Source organism: Lepidochelys kempii, chromosome 26, assembly GCF_965140285.1.
Source record: "Lepidochelys kempii isolate rLepKem1 chromosome 26, rLepKem1.hap1, whole genome shotgun sequence".
NCBI classification, from domain to species: Eukaryota; Metazoa; Chordata; order Testudines; family Cheloniidae; genus Lepidochelys; species Lepidochelys kempii.
The window spans coordinates 11,527,130-11,544,403 of NC_136405.1; the positions used below are offsets into that span (position 1 = coordinate 11,527,130).

General features: G+C 44.6%; 1 protein-coding gene across 1 annotated transcript in view; it reads left to right on the forward strand.

The window, feature by feature from the left end:
• TGFA (transforming growth factor alpha) overlaps nucleotides 1–7,448 on the forward strand; it is a 43,863-nt gene extending 36,415 nt beyond the window's left edge. Inside the window, exons 4-6 of the mRNA XM_073324860.1 lie at nucleotides 446–595; nucleotides 3,870–3,979; nucleotides 7,060–7,448. Coding sequence (XP_073180961.1) covers nucleotides 446–595; nucleotides 3,870–3,979; nucleotides 7,060–7,067 — 268 coding nt within the window. The 3' untranslated portion in view covers nucleotides 7,068–7,448. The remainder of the gene's footprint in view (nucleotides 1–445; nucleotides 596–3,869; nucleotides 3,980–7,059) is intronic.
• The last annotated feature ends 9,826 nt before the right edge of the window (nucleotides 7,449–17,274 follow it).

Here is a 17,274-nt window from a genome sequence, read left to right on the forward strand (position 1 = left end):
GTTTTTAAACTGTAGCGTAGACATAACCTTAAATTACTAGCCTGATCTTCAGTGGTGCCCCCAGCAGGTCCCATAACTCAAATGGGTATTTGCAGGGACTCAGCATTCTGAAAACCTAGCCTAGATAGATGGCTTTTGGAGGCCTGAAAACTTTGCCAAGGAGCAGCTGGCTTAGTATGTGCTCAGGGCTTTACCTTGCAGTTTTTGATCAGGTACAACTTCAGTGAGAACTTTGCCAGCGTAAGCTGCAGGATCAACCCGTTAATTGGCATTTGAAGTATTGCTAGCCTGTCTTTGTCCCGCTCTTTATTCTCTGGCTAGGGGACTGAGGTGGTTGTCTGCCAAGTGCCTTTTGAGAATCCCAGTGACTGGATTGTTATTTCTTGGGTGTGCCTGGGCTTTGGCACTTCCTTTTTTTTAATTCTCATGTCTCTTCTTTTCACAGCTGCCATTCTGGGTTTGTCGGGACGCGATGCGAACACGCAGACCTCCTTGCAGTGGTAGCTGCCAATCAGAAGAAACAAACCATCACTGCCTTGGTAGTGGTTTCAGTGGTAGCGTCCGTCGTCCTTATTGTGGCCTGTGTACTAATACAGTAAGTCTGCTTTACGTGCTGTTGTGCCTCAGCTTACTACTACTTTACTGGGTCTCAGTGAGATTCTGTTGATTTGTCTTAGCCGTGCCTAAGTATCCACACAGACTCTAAGTCCCGTTCCGCCACGCATTACAGAACCATAGAAACGGGGGACTGGAAGAGACCTTGGTAGGTCATCTAGTCCAGTCCTCTGCACTGAGACAGGACTAAGTGTTCTCTAGACTATCCCTGCTTGTCTACCTGCTCTTAAAAACCTCCAGGGACAGGGATTCCGCAACACCCCTAGGTCATTTTTTCCAGTACTCAACCACCCTGATTAGTTAGGAGTAGTTTCCTAACGTGTAACCTAGATCTCCCTTGTTGCAATTTAGGCCCATAGCTTCTTGTCCTATCCTCGGTGGTAAGGAGAAAAATGTATCACCCTCCTCTTAATGAAAAGAAAAGGAGGACTTGTGGCACCTTAGAGACTAACCAGTTTATCTGAGCATGAGCTTTCGTGAGCTACAGCTCACTTCATCGGATGCATACTGTGAACTGAATGCATCCGATGAAGTGAGCTGTAGCTCACGAAAGCTCATGCTCAGATAAATTGGTTAGTCTCTAAGGTGCCACAAGTACTCCTTTTCTTTTTTGCAAATACAGACTACCACGGCTGCTACTCTGAAACTCCTCTTTATAACAACCTTTTACATACCTGAAGACTGTTATCAGGTTCCCCCTCAGTCTTCTCTTCTCCAGACTAAACAAACCCAATTTTTTTCAATCTTTCTTCATAGGTCATGCTTTCTAGACCTTTCCTAAATTTTGTTGCTCTCCTCTGGACTTTCTCCAGTTTGTCCATGTCTTTCTCAAAGCGAGGGGTCCAGAACTGGACACACTACTCCAGCTGAGGCCTAATCAGCATGGAGTAGAAGAATTACTACTTGTGTTTTGCTTACAACACTCCTGCTAATACATCCCAGTTCCATATAAAGCCTAAATTTAATTCTCTTTCAAGCAGTCTTTTTAGTTGTTTCAGAGCCGTGGTTGGGAATCGGGAAGGGATGGACCCGGGATATTTATACACAGAATAATCTGAACCTCATAATGGTAGTTTACTGGTAGATGTTTGAGTGCAGTGCCAGGGGAAAAATTTCTGTCTGAAAACCTGCTGACTTCTAAGGCTGTCTATTTAAATGGATGAACTGAGAAGCTAATATAAAAACTATGTACCAAAATAGGCCAAATTCACAGGTATAAAAGTGGGGGCCTGTTTACATCGGTAAATGGACATAAGGGCATCTAAACTGTGTATCTTGCATACTACAGGACTGGAAGAAGCTGTAGGTTACATTAACTAGACTCCTTCAGGTTCTTCTCTGAACAGGCCCTATGCATGTAGACTGTGAAAATTGCTTCCATGGGAGCTGCTGACTCTAGACCTGACCCTGTGTGGTGCTGAGCCCCTGAATAGGATTGGGCCTCTGGTTTGTGGGGGTTTTTTTTTTCTTTTTTTGGTTTAGTTTTTTTTTTCCAGCCAAAGTTGATGCCACGACTAACATGCGAAATAGTGCATGAGATGAAGCTCGCTATTCTATTTAATGTGCTAGTGAATGGAACTGTTGCAGGGGAAATGCAGACCGCTGTACTGCGCCCTTAGAGGGCAGAAAGCTTTCTGGTTGCTACTGTGATACAAGAAACATTATTTGTGCCAATGCCCATTTCTGTGAATAACTGGAGTTCTACAGAACAGCTCATCCCTATGGATGTAAAGTACTTCAATGTTAATTCTAAGGGCAGGTGGACAATATACTCGTGTTGCAACATGAGTGTGTTAAGAGAACAATACTGTCTTCACTGTGTAATTTAAAGGAATAGGTAAGTGTTGCTGTTGATTTCCCAACCCAAGTGTCTTGTGTTACGAGACATATTGCTTCACAGTCTCTCTGCATGTCCTAACTCTTCTTTCAGTTAGCTCTTAACTCTTCATTCACGATGGGATCAAATGAACAAACCAGTCGGTACAGCTGCAATAAGCCAGAGTGTTTGTTTGTCTTGCCCTAATTGTCACTTTTCTCATGGCTGATATATACTTATAAATGTAAATAAATCTTTCAACAGCACATCAATCTGTGCTATTGGCCGCTGTGTACAATTTGTTCCAAATTCATTGAGGGCTTTTTTTCCCCTCCAGTTGTCTGAGGTCTAAACCAGAGTTTCTGAGCGCTTGTGGTTTATTTCTCTGTATTAAAATAGCCCCGAGAGGCCCCAAATGAGATCAGGATCACGCTGCGATAGGATCTGTACAGATGCATAGTGCCAGTCAATTTCTTACATTCTAGATCAAGGGTGAGAGAGAAGTAGTATCATCACCCCCATTTCACAAATGGGAAACTGAGGCACAGAGGCCCTGATTCAGGTGAGCATTTCAGTATATGCTGAAAATCAAGCACATGCTTTTGTGCCTTCCTGAATAGGGGCCAAAGTCAGAGTAGGTGACTTATCTAAGATGACACAATGAGTCTGTGGCAGAAGTAGGAATTGAATCCCAATCTCCTGAGTCACTGACTGGTGCCTTTGTCGTCAGGCTGTCCTTCCTCTCTAGATCACCCTTCCTGTCTAGACCAGATCCTGAAAGATCTCGTGGCCCTTTTCCTAGGAGTAGGGCTTTGAGTCTCCAGTGTCTGGTTCAAATTCCAGATCTCGGATAACTAACCAGATGTAAATTCATTCCTGTGCATCAATGGAGCTACACCAGGGGTGAGTGTGTCCCATTTTTGCCTATCTAAATTCCCCTGTTGCTTTGCAATGATTAGGCATTCCCTTTGTCCTTGCATCAAGACTCACACTCACACATGTAGCATTGTTGGGGCTGTAGTAATGCCTGTCATTTCCCACCCCAGTAGGGGAATTGCGTTTCGGTGCTAAGCGAAGTGAATGCTGTGTGATTTTTTTTTTTTCTCCCCTTCTTCCCCCCGCCCCCTCACCCCTTGATGCTTCCCAAGGCAGCTGTACAAATTAGACTTCAGCACCACCATTCTTGTTCGCGTAAAGAGAAGCAATGGACCACATTCTACTCTGTTAGTCTGCATTGGCATCTTCACTAAAATCAATGGAGCTCTCTGGGGGTAGCTGAGAGCAGAACTAAGCCCAGTATGTTGCTGAGATGGTTATTGCTGAACAGTAAAGACATCTTCATTGTTGGTTTTGTTTTTTTTTTTTTCCCCTCCTTCCCTGTGCACAAGCTATTTGCCTTGTCTCCATCCTAATACCTCTGCCCTAAATTGCATTTCAGTTGCTGTCGGATAAGAAAACATTGTGAGTGGTGCCGAGCCTTCATCTGCAGACTCGAGAAGCCCAGTGGGCTCCTGAAGGGGGGAACTTCCTGTTGCCATTCAGAGACAGGTAGGAGGAACAACGGTCGTAGCAACAGCTTCCTTCCAACTGTTAATTGGTTGGCCGTGGAGATGAAGATCCTGCTAAGGAGCTGAGTTCCATTTAGCTGGCGTCAGTAGCAGGCAAAGTCCAAACGATCCCTCGTCTATTATTCTTTAACTTGTATCTCCCCATACCCATGGGGTGATGCATGCAGCCTGGCAGTAGCCATTATCAGATGCATCAAAGGAAGGTCCAAGGAACCTTTTGTGATAGCCACCATCTTGGTCAACACACTGGGACTTGAACCAGGGATCTCTACAGCTAAAGCATGAGCTGCTACAGTTTTTTGAGCTAAAGAGTCAAGGCTGCCTAGCACTGCAACAGACTCCTGTCCTTGGTGGATCGGGAACAGGGGCGGACCTATGGTGGGATTCCCTCTGAGACCTTTTTTCCATTCAGCTGCTCAAGAACTCAGTTTGACTCCAGATTGTCACTCTGGTATCTTTATTTTGACCTCCAGCAAAGCTGTGCTGAGTTGATCAGATTCAAGCATAGGGGATAGGTATAGGGCATACCACACACCCAAACTTACACAGAAAACCTCTTCCTTTTTGTATACATGTACACATGATGTTGCATTTACTGTTTTGGGATTGGCTTGGTTACTTCAGAGGTACCAATCCCTGTATAGTATGCTCTAGACACGCACTGTCCATGTGACTTTTTACTTCCTCTTTACATTCCACGCTTATTTTGTCCATTTTAAATGGCTCCCTCGGTGTTCCCCCTCATTTTAGCTAGTATAGACATGGTCTCTTATCTTACCGGCCCATTAACCTATCTTAGTTTTAGCGTGGACATTCTGTTCCCAACCTCCTGTTCCATTTACCTCTCTAACCTTGTCTCCCAAGAAATGAGGCCTCACCCATGTCTGACTCATGTCAAGCCAGGCCTACAACCTGTAACACACTTACCAGTGGGTTATATCTGCAGTAGGCAGTTATGAGAGCAGGATCAATGGGGTCCTTTTGGAGATCACATAAGGTAACGTGAACATCAGTACACTTCATCCTTCGGCGTCGTCTATTAGAATGGTCCTGTTTACCCCTTGGAATGCATCTGAGATCAACCTTTCATGCATGAAAATTTTTTTTAATTTCATTCCTACCTTTTTTTGTGGGGGGCGGGCGGGGAGGCTGACTTACCAGGTAAGTAAGAACTGCTGAGCAACTTTTGTTTAAGTGAATTTAGCTGGCATTTCCAAGATGTAGAGTGATGCCTAGCTCTTGTGTAGCAATTTTCATCCATAGATCTCCAAGCTCTTTTTTGCAAAGGAGGTCAGTATCCTTATCTCAAGTTTACACATAGGGAAACTGAGTCACAGAGAGGTGGAAGCGACTTCCCAAGGTTACCCATCAAGCTAGCAGCAGAGCTGGGAGTTGAACCCAGATTCTCTGAGTCCTGGTTCAGTGCCCTACCCACTAGGTAACACTGCCTAAGATACAGTGAAATAACTTCATTAATGTTGCCATATAAAATTCAGATTTTTAATTCCCAAGGATCAAATGGGGTGATGATGTAAAACGAAGTTGGTGTAACACTGAATCAGGCCCCATTGGGTCTGGTCATGTGAGTAAGGATTGCTGGTTTAGACCCCATGCTGAGAGAAATGCAAACAGTGAAGAGCCTAAAGAGTGGGAAGTAATATATAATCTAATAAATTAGTAAATTTTATTTAAGTGAGGGAAGATTTCAAATGTGCAGTGGTAGCTAACCAACCTTTGAAAATCTCTCCCTAAATATGATATTTCCCCAGACTCCCTTTTTATAGACCATCTGAGTTTATAGTAAAGCATCTTTTGAGTGCTGAGTGATTTTTGCACCCTTTAAAATTGATTTACAAACCATTTGGCCTGCCTACTTAGGGCTACGGCATCTGCATGTAAACCAGTCCCATTTGTGGCACTAAATGAGCATTGATTTGCAAGAGATTTCCCATGACACTGGAAGAAATCGCAACCATTTTTAGCATCTCTGAAAATCCAGCTTCTGTGCTCTTGGCAGTTTGGTACAACATATTCTTTGTCAGTGCAGGGGTTTTTTTGCACCACGTGCTGCCATAAATTCAAGGTGACCTATGACATACCGTCTAGGCAGGGGCCAGAATTATTCTGGATCTCTTCCTGTTTTTCTTTAATTTTGTCTCTGCTCTAATTATTTATCTTTGTCAGCCTGACTTATTCATCGCGCTCACGAAGGAGACTGAGAATTCTGTAGAAAGCATGTACTCCTCTTTGTTGCTTTTAGAGTATTAGATCTATTTGTAATAGCAGCTAAGGTGCCTTTGTTTGTCCTGGCTTTATAGAGTGGTCTCCTGAGCTGTTTGTGGCTATATCAGGTGCTCCACATTGTAGGGGAGGTGTACTTTTCATACCGTGAAGGAGAGAGTGCTTAGACTTCCATAAAGAGACAGGGAGCCCTTATACATAGATCAGACACTGAAACAGCAGTGTCATTTGAAAGTGAATGTTTTTGAATGAGCAAGAAGGAAAAACGAGCTATCTACTCCCTGCCCTAAATAGTCAAATTTGACTGACTGAGGAGTAATTTTGGTTGCCCAAATTAAGCAGCCTGATCTTCAGAAAGTGCTGAGCATCCACCCTCTGACTGTTCTTAAATGCCATAAGTTAGGCACCCAAAATAAGTTATTTAACCCCTCTGGGTTACTGCTGTAATGGAATTTCTAATGTATTTAACCATGGAGGACAGGTCTAACAATGGCTATTGGCCAAAATGGTCAGGGATGCAAACCTATGCTCTGGGTGTCCCTAAACCTCTGACTGCCAGAAACTGGACAGGGGATGGATCACTCAAAATTGCCCTGTTTTGTTCATCCCCTCTGAAGCACCTGGCACTGGTCACGGTCAGAAGACAGGATACTGGGCTGGATGGACCATTGGTCTGATCCAATGTGGCCGTTCTTATGACTCACTTGCCTTCTGATGCTAGACTAGAGCCAAATTACGCCCTTGTTTGCTCCCATGGAAGTAGGTTAACCCGTGTGGTGTGTGTGTTTTTTTTTTTTTGTTTTGTTTTTTATTCTGCAGTGGTCTGAAGGAGAACTGGATCTGACCAATATATTAATTGCCATGGCCAGATGGGACTGCTGCAGTATAATAAAGGAGGCCTATCCCATTCCAGAGAAGAACATTTTTTCCATGGAAGAAAATGCTCTGGCGTGGGATTAGTATCAAGCATACACTACATTACCTTGACTCTTCATATGCATCCTGTATTATAGGCTGAGCTTTCAGAACCTTGCCAAATCGAGGGCACCATCTCCATGGGGCTATGCAATGTGAAGCCATGAAGTAACGAGTAGACCACCTCTCAACCACCATGGAATCTTAGACTGTTTTATGAGACTTCAGACTCGGACACGAGAACGACACGTGGGTCAGCTTCATGTTTACGTAGATGTGATGATATGGGGGAGGGGAAGTAGGTTTGACACCAGCGATTGGGGGTGGGGGGGGGGTGTGTACAGTCCAGGTTGGAGATTGCTTACTGGCTGTCTGTCGGTATCTGTCCTGTTTTGAGACTTTATGGAACGTACCTGAAGACTGGGTCTTTGGTTCATGCATTTGTTACATATTTGACTCATTAGGAGGAGCAGTTGCAGGTCTCCATTTTTCAAAAGAGAGAACGCAGCCCTTTCAAAGGAATATCCTATTTGCCTGACTGCGATTTTTTTCCTTTATGCTGCCGGGGCCATTGGGACATTCGCCCTGCCAGATGAAATCTGGGGCAGGGGAAATACAGGATGAGATGGACTGGCCAGGGCTATCCTTTCCCTTTCTGATGATGATCAATTTCTCTTCATCAGGAGACAAGTTGCAAGAGAGAAATAGCAACGCGCAAGCCAGTGTGGCGGGGGGTGGAATGTGTTCAAGCCCCCGCAGTCCTTTGCGTTTTAAACGTGATGGCAGAAAATATTACAAGTTATTGAGGCAGAAAAATGTGTTTGCGGGTTAAATGTCTTCGGTGTTCTTGGAAAGCTGAAAAAATGGAACATGGAAATAAGCATAACAAAATGGCGGCCATTGGGGTGGTGGCAATCTAGGCATTTAGAGCCTGATCCAAAGCTTATTAAAGTCTTTCCAATGTCTGTAATGGGTTTGGATGAGGCCCTTAGACATGTGGCTTTTTGCATTTCTTTATGCTCTTTAGGGACTGTTCAGAAAACTTTAGGAGTTGCTGTGTTATGACAGTGGGAAACCTAGGGCCCAATCCTGCAAACCCTTCCACATGGGAATAGAATAAGCTCATGGGGTCTGATTTTGATCTTGCTTACACTGGTGTAACTCCATTGGTTACTCTGGAGTGAGATCAGAATCAGGCCCTCCTAAGTAAATGGGACTATTCCCTGAAGTATGGATTATAACTTGTAGGTAAATGTTTGCATACCCCTAGTCCCTCTTTGAGTCTGAGAGGATAAACCCACACCGTACATTATGCAATTGGATAACAAACTTGACAGTCCCACCTATGAAATATTCTTCTGAATGTTGATCTGAAGTTTGCTTCCAGATCTGCCTGGCAAAATACAGTCCTAGAGTCAAATTCACTACTATGGGCCTAAGTGAGACCTATCCCTCCACTGAGGTCAGTGAAGCTTCCCCTGCTTACACCTGTTAGGAATTTGGCCCTAGGTTTGTCCTGATGACTGAAGAGCAGAATTTCACCCTTTTGTTTAGAAGCAAAATGTTACAGGAGGAATGCTTGCAACTTTAACCCAGATCCATAGTAGGGAAAATAGAAACAACAATATATATTTATCTTATATAGAGAAACCACTGCCTTACTTATTCATTTTCAAACTCTTACTTAAAAGAGGCAACAGTCTTATGAACTTCTGGTTTCCTATAGTACAGCAACCTAATGACTGGCACCAGAGGAAATTTCGAAATAGATACACAAGTGATGGTTTGTTCCATAATCTTAATTGTCAGAGATCAGCATGTTTCAACCCTTTGCTGGACCTGCACCTTGACTGAGTCTGATGCAGTCTTCCAATGGCCCTGATTCTACACCTATTAAGTCCACTCCCCTTGATTTCTTATGGAGGCAGATTGACCCCCAACCAAAAGATGGCTTTTGTCAATCTCTGCCCAGGATTTTTTCCCCGCCCAACTCCGTTTAATTCTTTGATTTATTTTTAAAGCTGATTTGAAAAATTAATTTTAAAATCGCAGCATCTGTGTCTGAGAGGTGGATATGGATTATTGCACTTGGCAGTGATGCGGCAGGCACTTCGTCTTGAGGGTGTGGCAGCGTGGGGTGTGGTCTGGTCAATTTCTGAGCTGTATGTGTGATTCTATCAGTGATGCTCAGAGTCTGTCAAAGAGGAAAAGCCCAACACATCTAATGTCCTGATTCTGTAAAGCACTTAAGCGTCTGCTTAAAGTTTAAGCAAGTGCTTAAGCACTTTCCTGAATCGGGGAGTAATTGCTGAATTACCCACATTTCTCTGATATCTTCTAAAACATCAGAGCACCCTCTCCTCTGGCTCAAAACAACTGGAGAAGAAATATCTGAACTGAAGTGCCATGTAACTGCCCTGCAGCAGGTTAATAGTTCTGCTCCATCTCTGAGATCCCTGAAATCTTTTGTGTAGGGAGGGACCCTATTGGTCTGTTCTTGGTTTCTGAGCACTTCAGGAAACTTGGGGCCAAATTTCCTGCTGGCATAAGTGGCCATAACTTCTATTGATATCGGTGGCACACTGACCATTTCTGTCAATGGCAAATTCAGCCCTTAAGATTGAAGCGGTGTTGCTGATGGCCATAATTACAAGAGCTGTATAAATAGCTTAGTCCTGCTTTTTAGAACGTAGGCTTTAACCTCTAACCTAGGGCTCCCAAGAAAAGTTCGACCTGATTTTTAGTGCCCTTTTTCACCTTAGAACATGCAGAGTGCTCCAGCCATGAGGAGTGGGGACTGGTTTTTAGCATAGTTTTTAAAAAATTGCGTCCAAATGTCGTATGGAAGCTGTGCATTTAGGGCCCAATTCCACAAGGAGCAGAGTACCTTACATTGCACCCTGCAGGATAGTGCTTTCTCTCTCTTTTGCTTTTTATATGGGAATAAGACTAAAGAATTGATTTCTTGTAGCCTAAATTATTTAGGCTTCTCTTCACGCCTTGATTCACAGGCCCATTGGGGCGGTTAGGCTTTATTTCACAAGCCTTGTTCCTGGAATGGGCTGCAGGGTCAGGTCCTCTGACAACATCCATGAGCAGAGGGATGGATCTTGCAACTAACAGTTGGGTCATTAGTTCTCTGACCGCCCCACCTTGTCCTCAGACCTTCCAGGGAAGTTCCTTCTCAGGAAGCTGTATAGCCATTTGTGCTGGGTGCACCCCAAGAAGTTCATAGGAATTCATTCAAAAGCCTGGGTCAGATTTGCCGTGGATGACGTTCTGACACTCTTCACCCCTCCCTAATGGTGGTATGCTTTTAAGCCTGAGTGCTGCTTTAACATCCCAACTCAGAAGTTTTGCATGTTAAGATGGCACGAACACACAGGTATTTGATACTCAACGAGGCATGTCTTGGCTAGGGGCAGCTCTGTCCCTCCTTATTGCCTGGAAATGTATTGATAGGCAAGAAGCTCAGACATGCCTCCCTGAGTTGACCCACTAGTGAGAATGTTCATGCAGCCACTAATTTGACCTTTTTTAAAAACAAGGGAGACAGATCCTCAGCTAGTGTGAATTAACATTTCTATTCGCTTAAATGGCGCAATGCCAATTTACACCAGCTGAGGATCTAGCCTAGGTTTTCTGGCACTGAATCCTTGCTTTCCCCTGCCCCCCACCCCGATTGCACCCTACTAAAGAGCAATTATAAAGGGCCATGTGTACAGTCTACCTCGTAATCCATTCCATGATCTGCTCCTTGCAATATCTGAACTTCCAGGATCTGATTTTTAAAATGGCGATGCTTTTAAGAATATACCTAGATATTTGACTCAGAAAGTGGGATCACACTTCATTAATATGGAATGTACTTTAAAAACAACCACATTGCCTAGTTGAAGAGGGATTGGAAAGGACAGGAGAGAAATAAAGGTTCTTGTGACAATGGGTATTGGGGTCAGAATTTAAAATGAAGATCTAAATTCCTCTCTCCTTTCCCCACAATGGCTTTTCCATACACACGAGTATAGACGGTCCATCCTGTGCTGGGTTGCAGGCTTTAAATTAATTTGAAACTGTTTCAGGATAAGAGATTTAAAATTATGCTATAAGGTGCCACAGGACTCTTTGCCGCTTTTACAAAATTATGCTTGTTACTTGATGTTTTCTTTACTGGTAAAGTCGCAATGCAAGGAGAGGGAAAGCTAGAAGATCAAATAAACTGTTGACTTTTGACGGTAGGAAAACAAAAAGCTGCGGGCTGAATCCTTGCTGTCACTGAAATCTCTGGAAGTTTTGCAGTGACTTCATTGGTGCAGGGATTGGGCGCTGTGGTTCTAAGGCCATTTGGAATTGTGTCGCAAAAGGGTTTCATTGAATGTAATGCTTTCTGCTCTGTTGGAAAGATGAGCATTTCTGGTGACTCGGCATATGAAATCCTGGCCCCATTGTTTTGCCATCGACCACCGTGTAGCCAAGCTTTCACCCTGAGAGTTTAAGTATAAAAGAAGAAAGCATGGCCCAGATTGCGCTCTGTTAGACGGGTGTGAATTCAGAGGAACTCCATTCATGGGGGAGACATTTTTAAAATCAATGGGGTTAATCCAGATTTAACAGCAAAATTAGGGTCTATCTAATTTAACTACAACAAAAAAAATCTTATTAGAGCTGGCATTTCAAGATCACTAAATGTGATTATCAGTGGGGGGTGGGGATTTTTAAAGTCACAAAGGATAGATAAGTGCCCAATTTCCACAGAAAGTCAGTGGGAGTTGGGCACCCAACTTTCACATGTGCCTTTTGAAAATCACCCCACTTTCTTTTTGAACATTTTTGCACTCATAATGTGTGCTCTGTCACCCAGTGTCCCTGATGTTCGGACAAATTCCCTGAAACGTGTAACTTGCGTTCCCCCCCCCCCCCCAATTTTGGATACTTTTACCCAAAAACCTCCTGTAAGAGTGCTGTTTGGTTTTTAAAATATCTGTCTTGAAATTTTACGGTGCTAGGACAGAAATACCACCTCATTGCAGGGGCCATGCTCATCTGAGACAGATAATCTGTATTAATAATAAAATCAGCTTTAATTCTAGGAAACTTCCTCCAGCTGGTACTCTCACCTCCAGTTGAATTGTTAACCTTTTTTAGTCTCTCTCTCTCTCTCTGTTTGTTATAAATAACCAACCTGAAGCTTTTCTTTAGTCATGGTTACTCTGTCATCTGTATATGTTGCACTGAAAAAGTTAATATTTAATGTTTTAATTTATTTTGTGTGGTTAAATTAATTTTGATTTCTGTACTATGTTGTGATTGGCTGTTTTCTCTTTAATACCTGAATTCTAGTTATTTAGAGTGATAAAGTACACTTTTTTCAGATTTTTTTTGTCGCATTTTTATTGCCTGGACGAGAAGTCCAGCCACCTGAGGATTGCTTGAAACCTGGACTATTCCGTGATCCTAGAATGAATGGATTTTCTTCTGTGGTGTGAAAATATTAAAATACGCTGTGAGGGATTATTAGACAAGAGAAGCCTGGAGATAAGAGATGCTAAAGCTCTTTATCAACTTGTCTGTCCAATGGTTCTCAACCTCTTCCTTGCTCTTAAGCAATGTTACATCAGTAAAAATAACTTCAAGCTCCCATCTAGCCACACAGAAAGTGAGTAGCTCTAGAATTCCTCTTGAGATTGAGAACCCTTAGCCTAGTCCACACGCCTGGACAACACAAGATTGTTGCCTACCATATATTCCTCCATGCTTCTGTTCACTCCAGGTTGAAATGACCCAATGTTACTTCACCATTTCCTCCAAGACAGTAGTCTACAATGTAAGGGCTCCATTCTACAAGCACTATTGGTCATAGTTCTTTGTACCATGAGATTTTTAAGAGTCAGTAAAACTATTCAATGGGTTACATTCAACCATATAAGCATTTTTCCATTTAAAAAACAAAACTCAATTCAAAGCTCTTCACAAAATTAATTGAAAACAGGTCTTTAAAAATAAAAACACCCCAAAACCATTTTAAATATGAAAAATGTTGACGAGCTCTAATAAAATAAATTATAATCCAGCAAAGCAGAAATTTGGTTCAGCAGCTGCCCAATGGGGCCGTCCCTTTTGGACACCGGTTCATGTTTAAAGGCCAGCCTAGCTGCGAAAGGTCTACGCTCTTAGAGATGCAATTTGAACAAGCTCCCTGTTTCAATTCCAGATTTAGGTGAAGGTTTGGGGGTGGGATTTATTAGAGCCAGTTTGCAAAGGCTGGTGCAATCCCTTGGAAGATCGGTAAAGCACTATTCAAACGCTAAGGGTTTTTATTCAAATATCCCCTGATCGGAATATGACCGAAAAGAAAACATGAATGGAGGTAGCTGTATGTAATTCTAGGATCACTGCCCTCCTACCATACCATCATTCACAATCGAAAATCAATTAGTCACTGGCTTAAATTGGGTCTAATTCCATATCGGCACGGCTGCTAGTGAGTGAGTGTCACAGGTCCCAGGCTGTGCCTAGCCACAGAGGATATGAGTTTGTTACAGCCAGCAGCTAGAGAGAGCCTTGGCTATTTAGCCTAAAGTGTAGTAGTTTATGCTTTTAGCTCTGGAGATGCCTAATTCAGTCCCTTCTGAATCAGCCCTCATCGTTGCACTGGTGTAACTGAGCGCCGAATTTGGTGCACAGAGTACAGGCCAAGCTTACTGTGACAAAGTGGGAATGTTCTTTATGCTTTCTCTGAATACTGTGTGGGTGCCTCAGTTTCCCCTATGCATTTCTTAAGTATCTAGGTGGGGGGATAAGGGTGTGTGATTGTTGCAGAGCCCGAGAGGGCCAGTGTGATGGTGTATACACAGAGAATGGCTGACACCCTGTCTCCTGGCAACTGATAGCCTGGGCCCCTCCCCTGTAAAGGTGCTGACTGAAGGTGTTGGAGAACAAAGAGATCAGGTGACTTCCTGGTCAGGGAAAGAGACACAGGCGAGAGGAGGGGCTGGAGAGTTTCAGTTTGAAGCTGGCTGGGGAAATGGAGGGAGGGCCGGCCGGATGGACCTCTGGCCTCCCTGCCCCCCAAGATGGACCTGATTGAGGGGTCCTGTTCTCTGTACCTTAAAATCTTATCTCCTTCCTCATCCACACACTCCAAACGGCATTTTGAATGGGATCACATACAATCTGATTTTAACGAAGAGCAGAGTTCCCATCTTTCTATACACCTGTAATGAAAAGCTGATCTATTTTTCACAGGGTACATCGACATTGCAGCTGGGCAGCCGCTTCCCAGCTTAGGTAGACAACAGGTGCCAACTCCGCTCAAGCCAGCGCACTAAAAATAGCAGCGGAGCTAGGGGTCACATGGGCGTCAGCTCGGGATAGCTCTGGGTGGGTTTGTACTCAGGTGACTAGCCACCTGTGCTACATGGCTATTTTTCACGTGCTAGCAAAATGAAAGCTAGCATGCGTCTCTCTTCCCGCGCTGCAGTGTAAACAGTGTAAACATACCCATAGTGAATTCAGTGCTGGTAGAAGGTGGCAAATGACCCCAGAGCCTTGCAGGAGGGAGTCCTTTGCTTCGCCGTAGTGTAAGTATCAAGGCCATAACCGCTTCTTGGGCCGGAGCAGATCCTTTGGGAAGATAGCCATTCTTCATTTAGAGACTCATTGGAATGGGGAGCCCACCACACCCCTTGCCACAAAGGCAGGCTGCCAAGGTGAGAGCCACATGAATGGGAGAGATCTGAACCCAATGCATTCAAAGCAGGACCATACAACTTGGCCACCGACTCACATGTGGTGGAACTTGAGCATGTACCATTTGGAAAGCCTTCCGGTCCGGATTGAAACGCTCCAAGTGACGGAGACTCCACCACAGAATCAGGGAGCCTCCTTGATTGTCGCTTTGAATACACCTTGTTATTAACGGTTGTCTACATCAGGGATTTTGGTCTCAGGATAATGCAAAGCCCCAGGATAGGTGCAGTGCATGGGCCTCACTGGCCCAGGGAGAAGTTACATTGTATCATTTGTACTTTACAATGCTGCTACACTAATGTAGGCAAGCCCTTATGTCTTTCAGTCACAGGTTAACCTATGATGGCAAATGAAATACGGACAGCTGGGACATTTAGATCTAGGCTGGGGGCAGGTTTGTAGCTAGAGTTCTCAACTGGTCCCATCTTTAAAACAGAGACTAGAAAACAGCCTGATTTCTCACAACAGTGACTTTTCTCAGGTGGCAAAGCCAGTCCGTGGCTCTGCAGGAATTCTGCTCAGTCCCACCGGCAGTGACCCGGGTCCTTTCTAGCAGAGCAGCATGGCAGAAGCTACAGCGGGGGTGAGGTTTGTTTTTTTTAAAGAAAGAGAAATTGGTAACAAGCAGTCCCTCTCCACGATCACAACCCAGAGCTTCCCAGCAATGGGGGAGGCCTCTGACATCAGAATCTCCCTTTGTTGCAAACAGTATCATAATTGTTCCTCAGCGTTCCGGCTCCTGGCTGCTCCTGCTGAGACAGCTCATGGAAACTGGACACAAACAAAGCAGGGCAAAGATTAGCTGCTGCTAGTCTGTGGCTCCTCCTTAGTTATTGTGGGCCCGAAAGAACCGGAGACAGGCCGGAGAATCACACCAGCCCCGGGAAGAGGCCGGTCTACCTGATCGGTGACTCCCCACTAAGTTACATCACTGCATACGACCCAGGTAATTGGACAGTTTGCTCTTGTTCCCATGGGAATCAATGGGGAGTTTTTTTAACCAATGGATGCAGGATTGGGCCCTGCTTCGGCAATGGTACTTTGCCCATGCATTTGAGCAGCTGTCTAATGCTAAGCATGTCTAATGCCAAGCCCCCCAAAGTTAATGGCGGTGCTCAGGTCTTAAGTACCCGATTGACCCACGGCCTAATGCAGTGAAGTGCTGAGCATGCATCAGCCCCCGTTGGACTCCCCCCCAGGATGATGCCCCAATTAAGTTCACCATTTTTAAAACAAAAACAAAAAATCTAAATGCCTGGCCAAACTTGGCTCCCTTTTATAGTCACATCAATAAGCTCATTGCAGATAGACAGAGCCTCATAAGCAGTAGCAAGAGATCCCTACACCCAGCTCGGAGCTTGGCAGCCTTTTTAATTCCCCTCCCAGTGGAAGGTTGCCCTACTTTCTCTTTGTGTGTGTTATCAGTCAATAATTTGCATTAAGTCTAAAGCGCCAGTGAATGGAGCCGGTGGGCCGGGTGCTAGAGTCTGTTAACTCACAAAAGAGCTCGTTAGCATTGATGAGCTGAGAAGAGCCACTGAAGCAGAATTACACTGGTTCCCCCTACCCTCCGGCTGGCATTCTGTTGCCATGGGAAGTCCCAGGCCTAATGATGACCATACCATCCGTATTAAGTGCACAGAGTAACATACAGGGCAGAGTTGTCTTCCCCTTGAGACTCTAAAAGAGATGCTGCGGGTGGGGAAAAGAAGAAGGAAGTTTTCACTCCGTCAGGCGAGAGGCTAACAATGGGGAACCGGCTGCAGACACATTTACAACCGGAGAGTGACGAGGCGGGAAATGCATTTTGAATCTGGTTAATTCTCTGCTGAGAAAGGCCCCTGTCATGCAATTGGCTGTCCAATGAGAAGCAGGGGGTGAGGTTTGCAGTGCCAGGGCATGGAAGAAGATAGGAACCAGTATGGCTGCTGGTTTATATCAAAAAATCTAGAAGGGCTGCAGTGACTTCAGTTGAGCGACTCTGGATTTCAACCAGTGTCCCTGAGCAAGAAGGGGGAAAGGATGATCCAGTTGTGAGGGCCATAGACAGAGTCCTGGGTTCAAATTCCTGTTCTGCCTCGGACTCCCTGTTTGACCCCAGACAAGTCACTTGGGGTAACGTCTACACTGCAATCAGAAAACCTGAGGCACCCAGTCTCAGATTTACCTGGGCTCAGGCTGTGGCGCTAAAATGAGGAGCATAGAGGTTCAGGTTGGAGCCTCGGCTCTGAGACCCACCCCCTCGTCATGGGGTCTCAGAGCCTGGGCTCCGGCCTAAGCCCGGACATCTACACTGCTTCTTCCAGCCCCACAAACCCAAGTCAGCTGACTCGGACCAGCTCCGGCTGGGCTGTGTGTCTTTTATTGCAG